General features: G+C 38.1%; 1 protein-coding gene across 4 annotated transcripts; it reads left to right on the forward strand.

Moving 5' to 3' along the window:
• The first annotated feature begins 898 nt into the window (after window positions 1-898).
• Window positions 899-18,641, forward strand: LOC110170023 (serine/threonine-protein kinase OSR1-like). Of its 4 annotated transcripts, none has more exons than XM_055151088.1 (17): window positions 899-1,043; window positions 7,897-8,038; window positions 12,129-12,184; window positions 12,579-12,688; window positions 13,161-13,262; window positions 13,369-13,502; window positions 13,588-13,636; window positions 13,866-13,931; window positions 14,015-14,137; window positions 14,741-14,818; window positions 16,013-16,048; window positions 16,123-16,275; window positions 16,357-16,412; window positions 16,501-16,553; window positions 16,660-16,728; window positions 16,941-17,005; window positions 17,081-18,641. In XM_055151088.1, the coding sequence occupies exons 1-17, from the start codon at window positions 950-952 to the stop codon at window positions 17,153-17,155; spliced, it is 1,461 nt and encodes a 486-aa protein (XP_055007063.1). In that variant the 5' UTR covers window positions 899-949; the 3' UTR covers window positions 17,156-18,641. The 4 variants fall into 4 exon arrangements, with proteins under 4 accessions (XP_055007063.1, XP_055007064.1, XP_055007065.1 ...); XM_055151089.1 differs by having other exon boundaries at window positions 16,162-16,275; XM_055151090.1 differs by lacking the exon at window positions 14,741-14,818.
• The last annotated feature ends 72 nt before the right edge of the window (window positions 18,642-18,713 follow it).

The following is an 18,713-nucleotide window of genomic DNA, read 5'->3' on the forward strand; positions in this document are numbered from 1 at the left end:
CTGAACGGGGGGATAAAATGGGATTTGAGGTTTGACTTGATGACTTTGTTACCTTTTTACTGGGAAGAGCGTTAACAAATGGTCTGTGTTCACTAAAATAACTTTTCAGTAATGTTTACCGTATACTGTATTTGGTGAGAAGAGTGTTGACTGTGGTGAAACTATACTATATTTAAGACTCACATTAATCTAAGATGTCACCAGTGGGTTCATTGAGTTTAGCTGCAGTTTACCAACAAAAGCTTCATTTGTGTCCTCTCCTCCTCACTGGGGTGTCTCTCTTTAGCGGCGCGTCTATCCTCAGATGACTGCAGACTGGTGCTGATGTGATGGATTAGACCTGTGTGCCAGCATTACCTCAGCTCCCCTGCTTTCCAAAGTACTTGCACTCATTCTGACAAAAGGGAGCTTTATTAAGCACTTTATTGACTTAGCCTCAAGTGTGTCATTTCAGTTCTGAATTCCTGTAAAAAAGTTGATTTGCTTCATTCATTTTACAACCACAAGTGCTGCTTCCACTTTTACAATTGCCACAACATTTTTGTGTTTCTATGAGTGAAACTACATAACAGAAGTAAAGTTAAAGGCCTCTGTGCATGTTCAAAAAAACAATAAAATAAAGCAATTATATGTATAAGTAATAGCTCTCACCTGTGTTGATTACACAATATGCAACAAACTTTGTAACTTTTTTGCTTGTTTCCATAGAGATGTTATAAATTTGTCTGGAATGTTCCACTGTATGGCATTAAAGTCTATCCCCATAGAGACAAGCAGGTGACACCACCATAAGTTACACTTCAGATCTGCAAACAAAATGATACACAATATTGTGCACTTTCAGTATTGGAGACAGCATAATTACAGTGTGATGTGTGTCTGACCGGGAGCTCTGATTGGCTGTAATTTCCTAATTTTTCCTTTTCTTCCACAGAAAGAAATCCAGGCCATGAGCCAGTGCCACCACCCCAACATCGTGTCTTATTACACCTCATTTGTGGTCAAGGATGAGCTGTGGCTGGTCATGAAATTGCTCAGTGGGGGTAAGGTCATAGGTCATTTCATTTCCAGTGTGTAAAGTATTTTGAGTGTTGATGTTGCTCCCTAGTACTAATAAGGGACAGTGTTGTGAGCGGGGCCACTTGAGTCTCTGATTGGGGGGAATGTGACAGCACTGATCCCATTGTGTCCTGGGTGGGTGCAGCTTTTTCCGGGTTCAACTCCTAGCACAAGTTAATAACAGGATGGGCTAATAACAGACCAGACTTGCAGCATCCATGTGGCACTGCTGCAATTAACCAGTAAGAAGAGCACAAGGAGGCCAACAAATTCATATACTTTTGTCTTGTAAAATATTTCCAGTAATGTACACTATATTATTGATTCTTGAGGCCATCAGAATAGATGCATCAAGAATCTCGGACTTCCGGTCATTGCGCAATGTATACTGGGAAGGATTTTCCGAAAAAGTGAGCACAACCACAATGTTTTCCCAGTGGGATGCGTCTATTGACAAAGCTGATCTTTTCAAGTCTTTTGAACCATATCGCTTTTGTTTCTGGTTCTGATATTGTCTTATTTTAGTTTTGGGATTCGGACATCGTTAATTGTGTGGTTGTTGGATGTCCTAACAGCGGAAAACGGCTCGAGAAATGGGCTTCGGAAGTTTCCAAACTCCAAAAATGCAAAAGGGAATCAGATCTGTTACTCGAATTAGACTTAATCTGAGGTTTATTTTGACACAATCTGAGCAGAAAGAGCTGATGTAGTTGGAACTACAAAAGGTGAGATGTTTTGTGAGCTTAAAACAGTCCCTCACACATTAGGCCTACTATACAATCACATGCTAGGTAGTATACTGTCACAAGTTAGCTAGCATTACTCAACAGTTTTTTTTTGTTTTTTTTTTCAGTCATTCTCACCTTTTTGTGAAAATCAAACACATAAACGGCATTTCAGTATTGATCAGATGCCTGAAAATGTGTTGTTTAAATCCATTATTATAATTTTTTTTTAATGAGCATTCAGACAACTTGTGTCTGTTTGCTAATGTGTGCATATAGATATGTCTTCCTATCCTCCCGTCTTCTAATCTAGCTTCCTATCTTCCGGCTCATACTGACCCTGGCTCCTATTGACTTACACTGGGATATTGTGGTCTCTCTCTTTGTAACTGCTGAAGTGAGCTTTGCCATTTTGGTCTTAAAATGTTTACCTTAACCCACTCTACATGATCCCAGTGAGCTTCATTTGAGTGGAGTCGAACACTATAGGTGATGTCACATTCGCTTGGTCCACTTTTTTTCTGTTTTTTTTTAAATAATCTGTGATTGTGTCACCATTGGAACTTTTACATACATGTGTATTGGAGGAATGTTTAGAACACCCCAGCGTAATGTCACTGCAAAGTATTGTTTTGCCTGGAATGTGCTACGATCTCCAGGGAGACAAGCAGGTGACGCCAATAGACCAAGTTACAGGTCATATCTGTGGAAAATGCGAATGTGTGTTAGGTAGCAAAGAAAAATTCTCTTCTGTCAACTGGACAAAACATTTTTCTACTTGATAGGACAAAACCTTTGTCTACTTGACAGAATTGATTTTTTCTTTGGTATGGCTCTTACCTGGATGACTTAGGGAGTACATAGACGTGTGTTAGGTAGTTTAACATCATACTTTGAAACTTTGGAAGCAAAGCAATATGCATCAACCTCCTCCATATTACAGGGAAAAAATATGTAGACAAATCTCTTTCTCCCCTGTTCACTTTCATTAAACAAATCCAAACACCCTCTCTAGTCTCCACCCCTCCCTCCTCTTACTGCTAGTACACAGAAGTCCAGTTGTGATAGTATCCATGGGTGAATGCCATGCCCTGTGATGTCCTCATGTATTATTCTGCATAAAAAACGTTAACACTGTAATTTAAATCAGTACAGACATGTTATGAAATGTGATTGGTCCGGGATTAGTCTGCTTTTTGTCAATTCTTCTGTATCCGTTTAAAATGTGAACTTTGAACAGAGTCCTGTTATTAAAATCTAATCGCAATGTATCAGAAAAATCACAATTAGATATTTTTCCCCACATGGTTGAGCTCTCCCCTGTGCCCGCCCAGCCACAGCAGACGGGCGGTTTCACAGCAGGAACATGCTGCACTTAACATGGCCTCTCTCATGCCCCTCATGCCTGTTAAACCAAGGCCATTGATGTTGGGTTTTATTGTGTCAGTAATGAAATGATAGCCCTGGCGATGCTTGCCATGGCGACGGAGCTCAGATGAGTGTGGCTTTATAGACCATGGCTCCACAGGGCACAGCATACCAGCCACAGGAAGGCCATTCTGCCCGTCTGCAGAGCTGATGGAGCGGAAGACGCCCTCCGGCCTCTTTTTGTGTGTGCCCTGGGTTTGAAGAGCAACTGACAACGCCTCTGTTTATCTGACACAAACCAAGCAACTGGAAATACAAAAGATACTGAACTACATCACAAAACGGTAACCGATTCTGTTGTATACTGTATCAGGGATGTCAAAAAGATTGATTCTCAGAAATCAGTACTTACACATGTATTAAAAGTCCATAGTCATGTGAATCAATAATGGGGAAAAAAAACCACAAAAAAACATTTAGCACAAAATTTACCTTTCCTTAATATGTTTGAACTTGTCTAGATCTATTTTAAGACCACATGGAAACAAATTAAATGATTTTAGTGTTGAAAATCAAAATCTGTTCAAAGTGTGTTTTCATTATCATTTTGCAATTGAGTTATAATAATGTTTTGGGATCGTGACAACACGATAGTGTTTTTGTATTCACATCCTGCAAGAACTGACCTGCATTTAATAGGCCTTTCAATGGCTTCAATGGCCTAACCCATATAGTACTAATCCTAAACTGTTCCTGGGGCTAAATTTGCTTAACAAAACTATTAGTGTGTTTTCATGGCTTATTTTCCACTTGCAAATTGTGGGAATGTAGAGTAGTCTCGAGTAAACGAATGAAGTGTTACCTAGCATGTTAGCTCAAAGCCAAACCTGCACAGCTGTAGGTAAACTGTCGACACAATGACTTTCAGGAAATTCCAGTTCTGGCTGTGGCCTTTGATTCAACACCTGTTCAAAGGAGGGCATAATCTGTGAATGAGTGACTTCACATTGGAGAGACATCACACCTAAAGGGAAGGAAATAGTTTAAATAAATCCAATGAGATACATGAGTATTTTAGACACAACAAAATCCAAATCCAGGCACTCCAAAAAAGTAAAAATCACACCAGGAAAAGTATAGTTAAAAGGCCTTTATTTAAATGGCCAAAGCCAACATGTTTCAACCATGACTGGTCTTCATCAGGGCTTAGTCAATGATGCCCTGATGAAGACCAGTCATGGTTGAAACATGTTGGCTTTGGCCATTTAAATAAAGGCTTTTTAACTATACTTGTTCTTTTTTGGTGTGCCTGGATTTCGTTGTGTCTAAAATTTTGATCCTTTTTCCAAGAGCACCCTCTACCTGTACTCACTGACTGGAACATCTGCAGCAAACAGCCACATTTTTGTTTTTTCTGTTGAGATACATGAGTAGTTAGGAGGATCATGAAGAGCCAATGGTAATCAAGATGCTACTAGACTAAGTTGCTGGTGAGGTGCTGTGCTGTGAAGAGGTGATCCCACTCTCAGTAAGAATGTGTGTTTTTCAAGATATTTTAAGCAATAGAAACTGTTATAAAATAATGAAATGAACACTAGGTTGACTTGTTTAATTGCATATTGAGGAACATCCCAGACAGAGCAAAAACACCTCCATGGAAAGGACGTGGTGGATCCTTACCAGAAAACTTACCTAGTGCATTTTTAAATCAGTTACTCTACAGTCTGCCCTCACCACATCCTTCTAAGTCCCACCCCTCCCCAATGGCCTTTCGCACAGTTGGCATCTGCTTTCATGACCCCCGTCTTTCTCAGCTCCCTCTTCTCCTCTGCACCTAACAACTGAAACATTACCAAGATGCAGAAAGGTGTTTCAAGGATGAACTAGAGTTAGTTAGAGTTATTCTAAAGTGCTGACTTTTACACCATCAAAGTTTTTGCCACAAATCCTGTGAGATTTGGTTAATCCTGCGCGAAAAGCAAATGATGACTGGACCTTTTTCCACTTTTCTTGCTGTACTGTGCGTGCGCCTGTTAAAGCTCACTATATGCTTTGTGATTTGTATAAACTCCTCCAGGGTATTAGTTAAACTGGGCCAACAGGTGCCATTCATCATAGTACATGCACTCAGTCCCAATGCAAATCTAATATTGAAGCCGGTATTTACTACTTTCTAGGCCAGCACGAAAGTTCAAAATTTCATTATGTTTTGAAATTACAGTTAAGGACAAACATCTTTACCGGTTTAAAGGTCCACTCTGTAATTTCTCTGTCCACCATCTTTTTGCCCGCAAAGTTCCACTGTAATTTTATACACTTTTTGAAACTGTAAGCTCAGTTAGATAAAAAAAAGTAAACAGTTACATTTGCTTGTGAAAACTATGTCAGAATAAAATCTTTACAGAGACTACATACACACCAAGGCCAAAACAAGGCTGCACTAGGAGGATTATGTTTTGGTTTGTGCTTTTCTACTGTAATGTCCACTAATATGTATTTTAGATTTCACTAAAGATGTGTACAGTTTGTTAGGATATAAGCATTTCCTTTCCATTGTTCCTCTTAAAACTATTTAAGTTGAAAATCATCTGTCCAGGAAGCCAACCATTACAGATTATCTTCAGAAGCAGAGAGTAGGCCCCGCTTGTTCTTTAGTTGTCAGATATTTTCTTGTGTCCTCATTTCCTGGTTCATTAGGACTACATCTTCTCCATTGTCATCTGTCACTGCATGTCTTCCTGGCCTCCCTCAGGTCACCTACACAAACAAGCACCCAGCAGCAGAGCAAGAATTTGTGCCAAAAGAGAAAAATGAGCCAACTGCTTTTTCTCAATGAGCTCCAGACCCTCCTCACTATCTCTCCCCTGCATACCTGAGCCACATTCCCCTGTCTTTTTGGGGTATATGCTCCTGCTCCACTGCAGTTATTGAATCATATTTTTGGTTCTTTTAATTTGCCTTTCCATTTAGTAGAACTGATCAATGGATATACAAATATTGTGATTATTAAGACTGATTAATAATATTACCAAGCAGGAAAACAAGTAGTCCAAAGTTATATTCTACTTATGACTGCTACTCGAGCAGTGAGTAATTCTTCAGACGTAACATCTGATTTATGAGATACTTTATTAATCCAGAAGGATATTACATTTATTCTAATTATGTAGAGTTAATGTAATTTGACAGTCAAAACATTAAACAATGGGGAAAATACAAATGATAAGACTTTAAAACCCTTTATCAAATCTGGAGGTAATGACTTAAACTCACAGTCTGAAGTGTTATCAAATCATATTATTGAAGAATACAGTTTCTGTAATAAAAATATTCTTCAAGAAGTAAGTAAAAGTATGGCGTGATAAACTACTCTTCTTAAACTAAGGTCCTTAAAGTTTAACTGGAACTAGGCTGAGTACCACCCACGCCTGTCTTGTTACCAATATCTACTCTCTGGGGGGCTGTTGGCAAACATGACGAGATATGTGAATAAATATTTCCCTGGTTGCTAAAACACAGTCAATTCAGTCCAAGAATTTCATTATGAACATTGTTGGAGGATAATGAAAAGGCCACTTCCAGCCTTTGTTTTCAGACACTGCTCATGTATGTGGCTTTTGGGCTTTTGTGGAGACAAACGCAGACAGCATTACACAGCTTGTCTGGCAGCTGCCCCTTCATCTTAGTCCTCACTCACCGACAGCGCCCAATTTTCTTTCATAGAGACTGCACATACCTCATTCCCTCTTATTTTTAGAGACGCTCTTTCTAGTTTCAAAAGTCAAACAACCTGCCTGACCATTGATACAAAGTGGCAGTTTACAGCAGGAGCCAAAACTCTGGGAGGCAGGGTGACCTCACTGTTGGCACGAAAAGGATCGAGTCATCCTTTATCCCACACTACAGTTCAATTTGAAAGAAAAAAAAACTGGGTATTGCCTCACACCTATTTCTCATCCTGAAAAGCAGTTAAAGGGCCAGTACTTGATTTTGATCCATGAGTGAGGAACATGTTTCAGAATGGACTGTTAGACCTGCCCACCTCCCTTCTCTGGCTTTGATGTTGAACCATGGCAGAGAAAGAACTGCATAAGATAGTTACAGATAGTTTGACTGTGCTTGTCTTGTTACAAATTGTCTGATTGGAGTGCATGCTGTAAGGCCATGGGGCCATAATGGTGCTCACATATCTATGAAGTTGTAGTGTCTCCAATCCTTTTTATTCAGGCAAGGGTCAAATATGTATTGGAAGATGATTCATGAACTGCAATAAATACATATCAGAAACATTTTTTTTTTAACTTTCCTATGGAATTTTTGTGTTGTGAATATTGTTTTGTCTTGGTCAAATCCAAGATTGTTTTCATGGTGACAAGACAACAGTTAAATAATATTTCCTTATCAAGACTCAGTTATACTGAGATGAAATGTTTCTTTGTTTATCTGAAATTTAATTTGTCCAAACTGTACAAGATTAAAACATGAATGGTCTGACTGAAAGTCTGCCAATCCAACAGGAAGCATTTGTTTTCATAAATAGGATTCATTTTGGAGAAGCAAATGATACAGTCTAGCCTGAGGTGGCTTTCTCAGAGATGCGGGAACTTGTTTACTAGTTGAGAAACAAGAACAAAATGGCACAGAGCCAACCCTAGATTTCTTTTGATCACGGTAGACAATAATAAATGATTCAGAAATGCCTTGTGTGGTCTTCATTGTTTAAATGTCCTTAATGTATTTTCAGGTTCAGTGTTGGATGTGATCAAGCATATCATCTCACGAGGGGAGCACAAGACTGGAGTCCTGGATGAGGCCAGCATAGCCACAGTGTTGAAAGATGTTCTAGAGGGCTTAGAATACCTGCACAAGAACGGCCAGATCCACAGGTAAACATACAAAATTAAAGCCTTTTCAAAACCGTATATAGTTGTGTAATGTCTGGATGAATGGATGTTGCTTTGAAGCTGGGAAATGTAACTTAAATTTCAAATGACAAGTTAGAATACAGATGTCTGGCAAATCCAGAATAATACCTCTTTGTATTTTTTATACAGATTGATATCAGTCTGGTTCCCACGCCCTCGGTTGCCTCTCATGCTTGGCCAAATGTGCTTGTGCAATCAGATTTGTTTTTTTTTTTCAGTGACACATATGCAATGAAGGACATCACTGGTCACTTATCATTTAGAAATCAAATCAAATTTATCTTACCTAACATAACAGAGAGATTCTGCAGAAATTTGCTATATTTTTCTGCCCTCTATCTATGATATTTTTACCAATAGAACAGACCATGTTTGACCCTGATTGGATAATGCACCCGTCAGTCACAAACATTTGATAACAGGGAGACTCACATTTCTGTGAAGTACTATGTACTACTGTGTAAGAACTGTATATTCCAGATTGCGGGCAACTAAACTGTAGTAAAGTATAGTTTTATTGAATATTTTGTAACAATCTACTTTGACAAAAATGTTTAAGTTTACTTACTGTTTGGACTTGGGTCACATGCTAACTATTAACTGTTATTTCTCAACTTTTGTTCACAAACTACAGCTTAACAGGTATGAAACTATGATAAATATTGACTACAGCTACCAACCAATGAAATACTAAAACATGAAAACCTGTCACAGGCACTTTAACCCTCACCTTGTTCTCATTTTTATATTTTATGTTTATATCACATTTTACATTCTTCCCTATATAATTCCTAGAAAGACTAAATTATAAATGTTGCTTCATGCTTTGTTGCCCTTTGCACATGGGTAAAGGCAGGGATCTTCTGCACTAGATGTGGACCAGTGTTCCCTGATAATCCATAAAACGTCCTTTATGAATATGTATTAGTGGAATGTGTCAATGGCAGATTTGCGTGCCACTGGAAATGTGATCCTGAAATCTCCCTCTAAGCTAGTTCAAGTCCAGGCTAAGTCCTTCTCCTCCAACAGTTACAATGAACCCACTCACTGCAGAAAGTCACTACACAAGGCTTTTCTCCTACCTTTAACCACTTGGTTGCCTTACAGATATTGGCCCTTTTCCAGCTTGCATACTTGAATGGCAACTCTAGTAAATCATGCATTGTTTGGTCGTGAACTGACTGTGTAATATGTTTGAATTAATTAATTGTTTGAATGTAGGGTAATTATTTAAAATTATGTGTACTTTTACACACAAGGACAGCAATGTCAATGCATATGTAATATTCCATAAACAATATGAAAAAAAAAATCATTATTTATTCACTGGTAATGAGAAACCAAAACATTTTATTCTGCTGTCTATTCATATGGACCTAAATGATTGTATTGTATTTAACATCTTTATTCAAAAGATTTGTTTCTATACACACAGCACATGGAAAGAATGATAAACTGCCATTATAGAAACTGCTCATACTAGTTGATCCAGCTGGGACACCATAATTTCATCAGATCATGTACGTGAAGTCATGCGATGGTGAATTACATGTCTTTAGCTCACAGTTGAGTAGCACTGTGGGATGTGTGTCTGCTGACATGGGCCTATGCATAGTCGGTGCATGTTCTCCCTGTGTAAGCCGGGTCATATGAGCAGAAGCCTGAGGACAGAGGTGTGGGACACAGTCAAACACAGGAGGATAAAGAGAGAAATGTCACATGATGAGGTCCATCCAGTGCAGAACCACTGAAAAGCAATTAGAGTGTGCGTCCGGAGCTGTAGGCCTCAGCAGAGACATTTACCACAACACAGTAAAGTGCCCCCTCCCCATTCACATCAGCCTGAAGAGTCTTCTATTTAGACGTGTCGCTTCTTCACTAATGTGACCCACTGGTGCCTATGTTGTACATAAAAGGATGTTTTATACATACACAAACACATTTTTGTAACCATAAAATTCATTTTTATAATTTGATGTATGGCAAATCATTGCCGTGAGTGTTGGCTCCCTCTGAGAGCTATATGCAAAACAAGAGATTAAAATATAACTGCAGTAGCAGTTCAGAACAGATATAGTATGTTGCTTGAAAGGAACTTAAGTTAATGGGATGTATTTGTTAATTTGTCACCCAGTGTTAGGTCTTTGTGTTATAGTGGCCTGTTAGGGCACTGTACGCTGGCCCCAGGATATGATGTCATAGAGGTGACCCAGCTCCAGATGAGGGGGATAAATCTCCCTGACATTTTCATACCAGGACAGTCCCACCTGGCCTCCTCTCCTCCAGCCACTATTTCCGAGGGTCATAAATATGAAGAGTCACTGCCATCACATTTGTTCTCCACTATGAGGGTTTGTGTTGTGTAACAACTATAACCTATGACAGTAGTTAAGTAGTTCCTTATTTTCTGTTTTCTGATTTGGGACAAGATAGCTTGTACTGCAATGGTTGAAAGTTGAAAGTCTTTTAGTTTTTATAACTACAGTTTTTCTTTGAACCTGTATGGTGCATTGTGTCACCACCTCCTCCTCCCTGCTTTTTTCTGCTCTTCGGTGAATGTTAATGACTGTCTGCACTCTGCAGCCTTTTCTCACAGCATTACGATCTACTGCAGTCAACCACATCATCGGCAGCTGGAGAAGCTACGCTTAAGCCTCTCAGAAATACGTACTTGATTATTTTGTATGCAATGACTAATTTGCACTTAATTAACTCAAGCAGTACGTGCATTTTATTCTAAATGAATATTTCTGCTTGTTCTGCTTGTGTTCAGGCTGGTTTGTTATTGGCTCTAGAAACAGAAGAGCTGTGATTGCTGGCAGTAGCATGTGTGGATGTTGTTATAGCTACGGTTTAGTTACATTAACCGCAGGAGTGTTGAGAGATTTCATGAACCACTCTTGGCTCTCTACTGTTTTAAAGCCACTAACAGCAGCTGTCAATTCAGTTCATCTGATCTGCTTCCCTGTATTCTGTCCAATGTTATGTAATAGTTAATATCATCCAAATATCCACACATAACAATTACAGTAAGCTATGACAGCTTTTTTTCTGAATGACAGAGAATTCAATAAACAACAAAGTGTTTCCTTACCAGTCACAGTGGTATGAAGAAAAACCACCCACACTAAAGACACCTCCCTGAACTGACCGGCACGCCTTCCATTTGTCACATTACAAAACTATGGATGCTATGCCCCTTTCATTGTGAAAGCTCTCAAGCATAACTAGACTTTGTGACAGCATGGGTAAAACATGCTATCTGATTTTCATGTCAAATTGTGTGTTTTGCCCATAGGAAATTACACCCCAGAGAATTAATCAGACATGTTGGTAACCGATTTATTATTATGCAAATATTTAACAATTGCAGCGTTTGTTCAGTTAAGTATGCTCTGTTGTGCTAAGACTATAGCTGAAAATGGGAGCTTAGGAAGGTGTGTCATATCTCCTCTAAAGTCATACTCTGAATAGTGGGTTATTTTTAAATTCATTGAGATTAATGTGGTTGCTAGAAAAATCCAAACGAATAAATGCAATACTCACCAATGAGTTACTCCTACAAGCTTTTACAGCAGTGCCCCCTTCTGGCCAAGTGTGAAATGTGCATTTTGGTGTTGATCAGTTCATTTTTCTGTGGTTGTGAGCAGGTGCATTAAATGAGCCTGCGTGATGTACTAGGGGCGATCCTTCTATTATTTTTTTTTAAATCATTCATTCAGTTAATTCAGAACCACAGAACCAGATGACATAACAATCATCTCCATGTTTATTTTTTTACTCATCTGACCTTTCGAACGTCTGTTGCTATGACGACTGTCTAGCAGCAGTCGCTCTGTGAGATAGTGAAATGGTGTGGCAGTCAACACCAGCACACACATATAACGGAGATACTGACTACTTATCACCACCAGGGGAGGCTGTAAGAGGAATGAACCAATTAGTTGCATACTGTGTGCACCATTTATAACAGCTCTGACAGTTTGATGCCCAGTGTTATTCAGAGAAACAGCTCTAAATTTAGTTTTTATTCTTTCTTGTGTTTTTGCAGAGACTTAAAGGCTGGAAATATTCTGCTTGGTGATGATGGATCAGTGCAAATTGCAGGTACTTATGTTCTAAGCATCAACATTTTCATTATTTTCATTTACAAGTAACAGGGTCACATTGCGGCATTCTTGATTTAGTTAGAAATTTCTGATTTAAAGATGTACTATGTAACTTATCTGTTGGAGGGTCTGTCATCTGCTTGTCACCATGGAGATGCTATTGCTTGGAATAGACAGCATGGTATTCAACTTATCTGGAGACAAGTAGGTGACACCACCAGGCAATGTGCAATATAAATATTACAATATACAACATTTTGAATAAATGTAAGCTAGCCTGTGACTGTGCCTCTACCAGATCGCTTACATAGTGCAATTTTTAAATTCATAGTCTTTGATCGCAGTATCAATTGTACCCGTCTTCCTCATTCCTGTACTCTTTTTCCCCACAGATTTTGGAGTCAGTGCGTTTCTAGCCACAGGTGGTGACATGACGAGAAATAAAGTCCGCAAGACGTTTGTGGGGACGCCATGTTGGATGGCCCCAGAGGTCATGGAGCAAGTGAGTCTTCATTGAAGTAAAGCAGCTGTACCACACACTGTACAAACTGGAAACCCTTTATTTTTTTATTAGTCTAGTGATTTAGCACCTGGCTATATTATTGTTTAAAGAATGCAGAAGTGTCTTGTCTAACTTTCTGAATGATCAAGTTAATCTCACATATACAGGCAGATAAAAAGCACTTTACATTTAGGTCTACTTTTGATTAAATTTAGTTTCTAAAATAGTTACAATTTACAATTATGTTGACCTGAATAATCATGTTTATTGATTAACCAAATTAACATCCCTAGTGTTTTATGACCTTTATTATCCCAGAGCTGTAAACAGCAAGAAACAACCCTGAACATGATCCACTAAATAATGCACACAAAAATTAAATTAAAATACATCTGTCTGGAGAACAACATTTGTAAATTTTTCCGATCTTCTTGCAGCTCTGTTGGCTGAATATGACTATGTGTTTTGACAGGTTAGAGGTTATGATTTCAAAGCTGATATCTGGAGCTTTGGGATCACGGCCATTGAGCTTGCCACAGGGGCTGCACCTTATCACAAATACCCTCCAATGAAGGTGAGCGGATGTCCCCAAGTTGTCCATATATGTTAACTATATTGTAGGATTGCCTCTCTGTATTCCCGCTATGAAAATGTCAAGTTGTGTATTTTAAATTGTGCAGGTCTTGATGCTGACGCTGCAGAATGACCCTCCCTCTCTAGAGACAGGAATCACAGACAAAGAGATGGTAAAAAAATATGGAAAATCGTTCAGGAAAATGATCTCACTGTGTCTACAGAAAGATCCAGAGAAAAGGTCTTGATAACTTTAACAGTACACCTGACAATCCTTTTTCCATTTGAATGTTATAGTTATTTACTCTTATTTTTTTCTCTTTTAGGCCAACATCCTCAGAGTTGTTGAAGCACAAATTTTTCCAAAAAGCAAAGGTAATTTAAATGTATATATTTTAATGTGCTCTGCTTCTCACAACGTTGAAATTCACCATTGCAAAAGAAATCACTCTTGTCAGCCATGTTGTTCCCTATGTCTACAGCAGGTGGTAGCAACTCACACTGTTGGTAGTCTCGGTTGACTTGCACTAACTTAAACTGGGTCAAATTAGGGGTAGAACAAAACAAATAAAATGTGATAACTATTTCTGTTTTTACTTCATAGACCCATGAATATTTACATGACAAGTTACTACAGAGGGCACCCACAATAACAGAGAGGTCAAAAAGGGTAAAGTACTGCATTCACATGTTTGGAGTATAGTTTAACAGTTCCACAAAGAATAATTTAGAGATAAATCTTTTCTGTTTCAGGTGCGCAGAGTGCCTGGTTCTAGTGGACGGCTGCACAAAACAGAAGACGGTGAATGGGAGTGGAGTGATGACGAGCTAGACGAAGAGAGTGAAGAAGGCAAAGCTGCAGTGGCTGCTTTAAGGGTGAGAAAAAGTGCTATGTTCATAAATATGTTTTTTTATATAACTGATTTGCCTCACTGCAGATTTATCCATTAGTTGGTGAGATACTTTACCTTGTATTTGTCCCACGCATTAACACTCCAGTTCACCTCAAAGTCCTGTCTTTAAATAGGCTGTGTTCACCAGGTCAGGATATGGTAGACTTAGGCTGTTATTATCTCTATAATTACTAGGTCTATCCTGTCAGTGTAAATAAACAAAACTTAAATCTTTTTTTCACTATACCTTCAGAAAGTGGTGCCATTATTCAACCCAGAGATTGGATTGCTGACAGTTGTAAAGACGTAAACTAAGCCATTGAGATTATTATGGCAAGTTTGTGGAGCTAATCCCTAACAATTAATGATAAGCATTGTGGATATGTGGATCATAAGTTTGAATTTAAAAACAGTGAATGTCCCATAATTATATAGGCTCTTACTCTCTAAATGAAAGTATGATATGATCAATTTGTAGAACGTGAACACAACCTATTCCTGTGCACTGTTTTACTGTGTAGTGGCATGTGTGTCCATTGTCTCTCCACTCAGTCTCTTTATGTGTATGTTCTGTCCAATGGCCAAGGAGCAGCAAGGGAAGTCAGTTAGCGCCCCCAAACGACAAGTGCGCTTCTCCTATCCACTGGAGCTGCCTGCGTCCAGGGTTGTTCAACTGTTAGCACAATACACATGGCATCCCCTAACAAGGAAGGGCTCTCCCCACTTTCTCTAGTGTCTTAGGTCACATGGAAGGTGAACTGACCTGTGGAGAGAGGAGGGAACTTAAAACATTTTAATGATCTATAATTAAAAAAATTGAAATCATTGTTTGCCTCCAACATCACCTTGTCTTTATCTTAAAGCCAAGGTAAGGAGGTTCAATCATCCTTACAGAGTCTGTAGTGGTGTTATTAAAAAGGGGAGACGACTTCCTGGAAGCCATCTGTATTTTTTTATTTTTTTTATTTTTTTATTATTTTTTTTTTAATCAAGATTTTACTGACAAAATTGGTTTGAAATAATCTAATGCAAATTACTTATCTATCATGAAAGACTCTGTTGTAATCCATAATAATTTTCAATGGAAAATCATTTCTACTTGAGTTTGCTTTGTTCTTGCCTTTTTGTGGTCAAACTGACTCCACTATTGTGTCAGTCTGTCTCCATTAGGCTCTGCCTTTATTATACCGCCTCTTTGTTCTTCAACTTTCTGTTTCTTTTTAACTATGCTTCTATACTTATTAATTTTCTTCCCTAAAAATATATTTTCACTCGTTTACAACTCAAGTGTTAGCTAAAATACAATGTTTTCTTTGTACGTTTTTTTTCTTTTACAAACACAATAATTGCACAATAAGACAGAAGAAGCTCTAAAATGCCTTTTTCCTTTATTCATTTGGTTTTAGCCTGCGGGGGCTATATATATATATATATATATATATATATATATATATATATATATATATATATATATATATATATATATATATATATATGCCCATTCAAAAGATAAAATATTGAGTGTCTTTTTCAGTGATTTAGCATTCTAAAATCCATTGATAGTCACAGCACCACATTGATACACAAGTCATGTATAATAATAAATAAATAAGTTTATCTTATCACAGATATCCTCTCTTTCTAACCTTTCCATTTCTCTATGCTTAAGGAGAGTACAGTAGTTAATGCAGTAAATGAGACCGTAAACGAGTATGCTATTTACTACTTTATTTTTATTTATTTTTCCAATCTGTGTGCATTCTGTGTGTTCTTTGCATCCAAAAGCTTGTGTTATTATCAGCTTTGTTAAAAAAAAAAACAGTGAAATCTTTGCTAATGATTTTTGTTTACTTTACAGTCACCACGTGTGAAGGAGAGCCCTCAGAATTCAGAGGTACATTTCAATAATAATACCAACCATTCCTGTCTGTGTGTTTTTACTTGACTCATTTGAGGTGGGTTTGTCAGATCTTCCAAAGCCCTGACCCTTTAAGCACTCATCTCCAGCCCCCCATGGCTCCTCTACCTCAGGCTGGGGTTGCCCCTCAGCCGGCTGCACCTGTCAGCCCTCCAACGTGTGTCCCTGCTGCCTCTCCTCCTCCTGCTGCTGTTCCAACACAGGTCACACAGATGCTACAGCTTAGGTTGTGTCAATGAGAGAAAAGTACCTGATATTTACTGCACTACTTTATCCTACCGTAGGCTCCAGCTGCCTCAGGCGAAATCAACGCTTCCATTAGTTTGGTATTAAGGTTAAGGTAAAGGGTTTTTATTATATGTACATACTTTATTCCATTCATTTGAATTTCAGTTATTTATTTTATGTTTTCTTGTTCTTGTCATTAGAAATTCAAAGAAGGAGCTGAATGACATTCGCTTTGATTTTATGCCAGGAAGAGGTAAGTCACTTATTCACTGCTCATCAGGTCAGTGATCAGACAATTAGTAACAAGTGGTCGCTCAGGGCCACAGTTTTCGTACAGTACCTCTCTGTTTTCTTCATAGACACAGCAGAGGGAGTGTCCCAGGAGCTGGTGTCTGCAGGCCTGGTGGATGGCAGGGACTTGGTTGTAGGTTAGTTCTTTATTCTTCGCGCAGGTCATACTCAAAAAAGAAATGTATCTCAAGGGACGTCCTGGTAAAATTAAAGATTCACATAGTTTAAATAAGGTTAAATAAAATACAAATGATTTTATTGTAGTTTAAAGAGATAAAATATTCTATACTTTTCTATAACATTCGGAAATGTTTACTAAATAGGTTAAACATTGTTTCTTTTGTTTTAGTTGCAGCAAACCTGCAGAAAATTGTTGATGCGCCTCCAGCCAATAAGAATGTCACTTTCAAACTGGTAAGATGTGCGTTTATATTGTTTTTAAAGTCTTTTGGTTAATTTTCTTTGCTTTTTTTTTTTTTTTTGCTTTAGGCATCAGGGATTGAAGGATCTGAAATCCCAGATGACATCAAACTGATGGGCTTTGCTCAGCTGAGCATTAGTTAAAACATTGTTCTACTTTGGACAGTAACTTGACAAAAATGTGAAAATATAAAAAAATAGTTTATTGCATTTTTTTTCCTTTGATGGCTGTAAAGAAACCACTACTGCCAAAGAGAGACCGTTCGTGGCCCATAGGATTACAGTGGCATCATGACGCTGAACGGCTCAATATAGTTGAGAGAAGTTTACAGTGAAAATGTAGAAGGATGCAACTCTCTCACCATCCGCGTTCAGTGGTTTCCCTAGCAACGTAGTTTCTTATCTAATTGTGATGCATTTGCACAATCTAAATGAAAACCCTTCAACCTGAAGCGTAACAATGCCTTATATCCATCAGAACTACTGAGTGCTCGTCACTGTACAAGCATTATGTCGTCTGAAACATGCACGTGGGGTTCCATGTTGTAGCCACGTGTCTTGGAATAAGTTTCTCATAAAATGAACAAGTGCATTTTGTTTCTGTAAAAATATGAGTACTTGATCTAAAGTCTAGTCTGTAAATAAGGACATGTGGCTTTGATTTGTTTTTATAAGTTTGTCTTTCACTCTAGGCCTTTATGTCTATCTTATGCCATTTTTGGGTGTGTGAAGAAAGGTGACCATGTGACCACACTGCGAATATCAAAACATATTTTTAAATTGAATTGTATTGAGTTTTTGGCTACATAAACGTGTATTGTTCAATGGGATCCTGGCTAAAAGCATCCCAATATGCCATAATTACCCCCTGATTATAATTGATGTAAATGACACTTCAATTTAAATTTGCATCTGAATCTCCTTTGTCACTGGTTTTACAACTGCTACAAAGATTTTATCTATTATGATTGTAAATGTAAAGGCACAACAGCATCTGTTAGCAATGCTTTTGATGATTTTTGTGCCTATCAATGTGCATTTTGGAATACTTATCAATGAATGTGCATCTTGCAGTTGGCATACAGCACCATGGGGATCAAGTTTACTCCCATGATATAGAATGCCTGCACTTTTTCTGTCAAAAGCCCTTCATGATGCCATATGTTTTATGAGTAAATGTAAAGAGACATCTAAGATGTAAAATTTTATGCCAGCCTTAAATCAAAAACGACCAAGTGTATTTTTCTGTCTTTGAAGACACGTTTCTAAGTGCAGTATTTGGTGCCATTCTCCTGGTGTGAGGACAGGATTGGTGTGAATGATGATTACTTGTGTGTGAATAAAGGTGTGCGTGTTGCCAAAATGGAACCTGGTTCTAACAGAGGTGATCTATTAACTGTTCAATGCTGTCACATTTCTCATGCAACAGCTTTTAGTACGTTTGACAAACTGTAGCAACTGAACATGACCGGCAAAAAGACTTCATTGTTAATTAATGCAATAACTCATCAAGGCTGTAAGATATTTGGATTTTCAGTTTTCATTCTTTCATTAATTCTCTTTTGGAACATTCTCAATTTCAAAGCATGTTTCTCTGATTAATTTCAATCAATAAAGAATGAGCATATCATTTTTGGATTCTGTTTTTCTACTGCCCAAGTAAATTTTCTCCAAAGAAGCAAAAACAAGACAAAACCTACAC

The sequence above is a fragment of the Boleophthalmus pectinirostris genome, unplaced genomic scaffold (assembly GCF_026225935.1).
Source record: "Boleophthalmus pectinirostris isolate CB_2022bp ecotype Guang Dong unplaced genomic scaffold, ASM2622593v1 HiC_scaffold_15, whole genome shotgun sequence".
NCBI classification, from domain to species: Eukaryota; Metazoa; Chordata; class Actinopteri; order Gobiiformes; family Gobiidae; genus Boleophthalmus; species Boleophthalmus pectinirostris.

What these genes read in the sequence shown, in the direction of transcription:
- LOC110170023 (XM_055151088.1), top strand. Translation starts at nt 950, where the DNA reads ATGAGCCAGTGCCACCACCCCAACATCGTGTCTTATTACACCTCATTT. An exon ending in TGGCAGGGACTTGGTTGTAG is followed by an intron (nt 16,729 to 16,940) that starts GTTAGTTCTTTA and finishes CTTTTGTTTTAG; the next exon opens with TTGCAGCAAACCTGCAGAAA. An exon ending in AGAATGTCACTTTCAAACTG is followed by an intron (nt 17,006 to 17,080) that starts GTAAGATGTGCG and finishes TTTTTGCTTTAG; the next exon opens with GCATCAGGGATTGAAGGATC.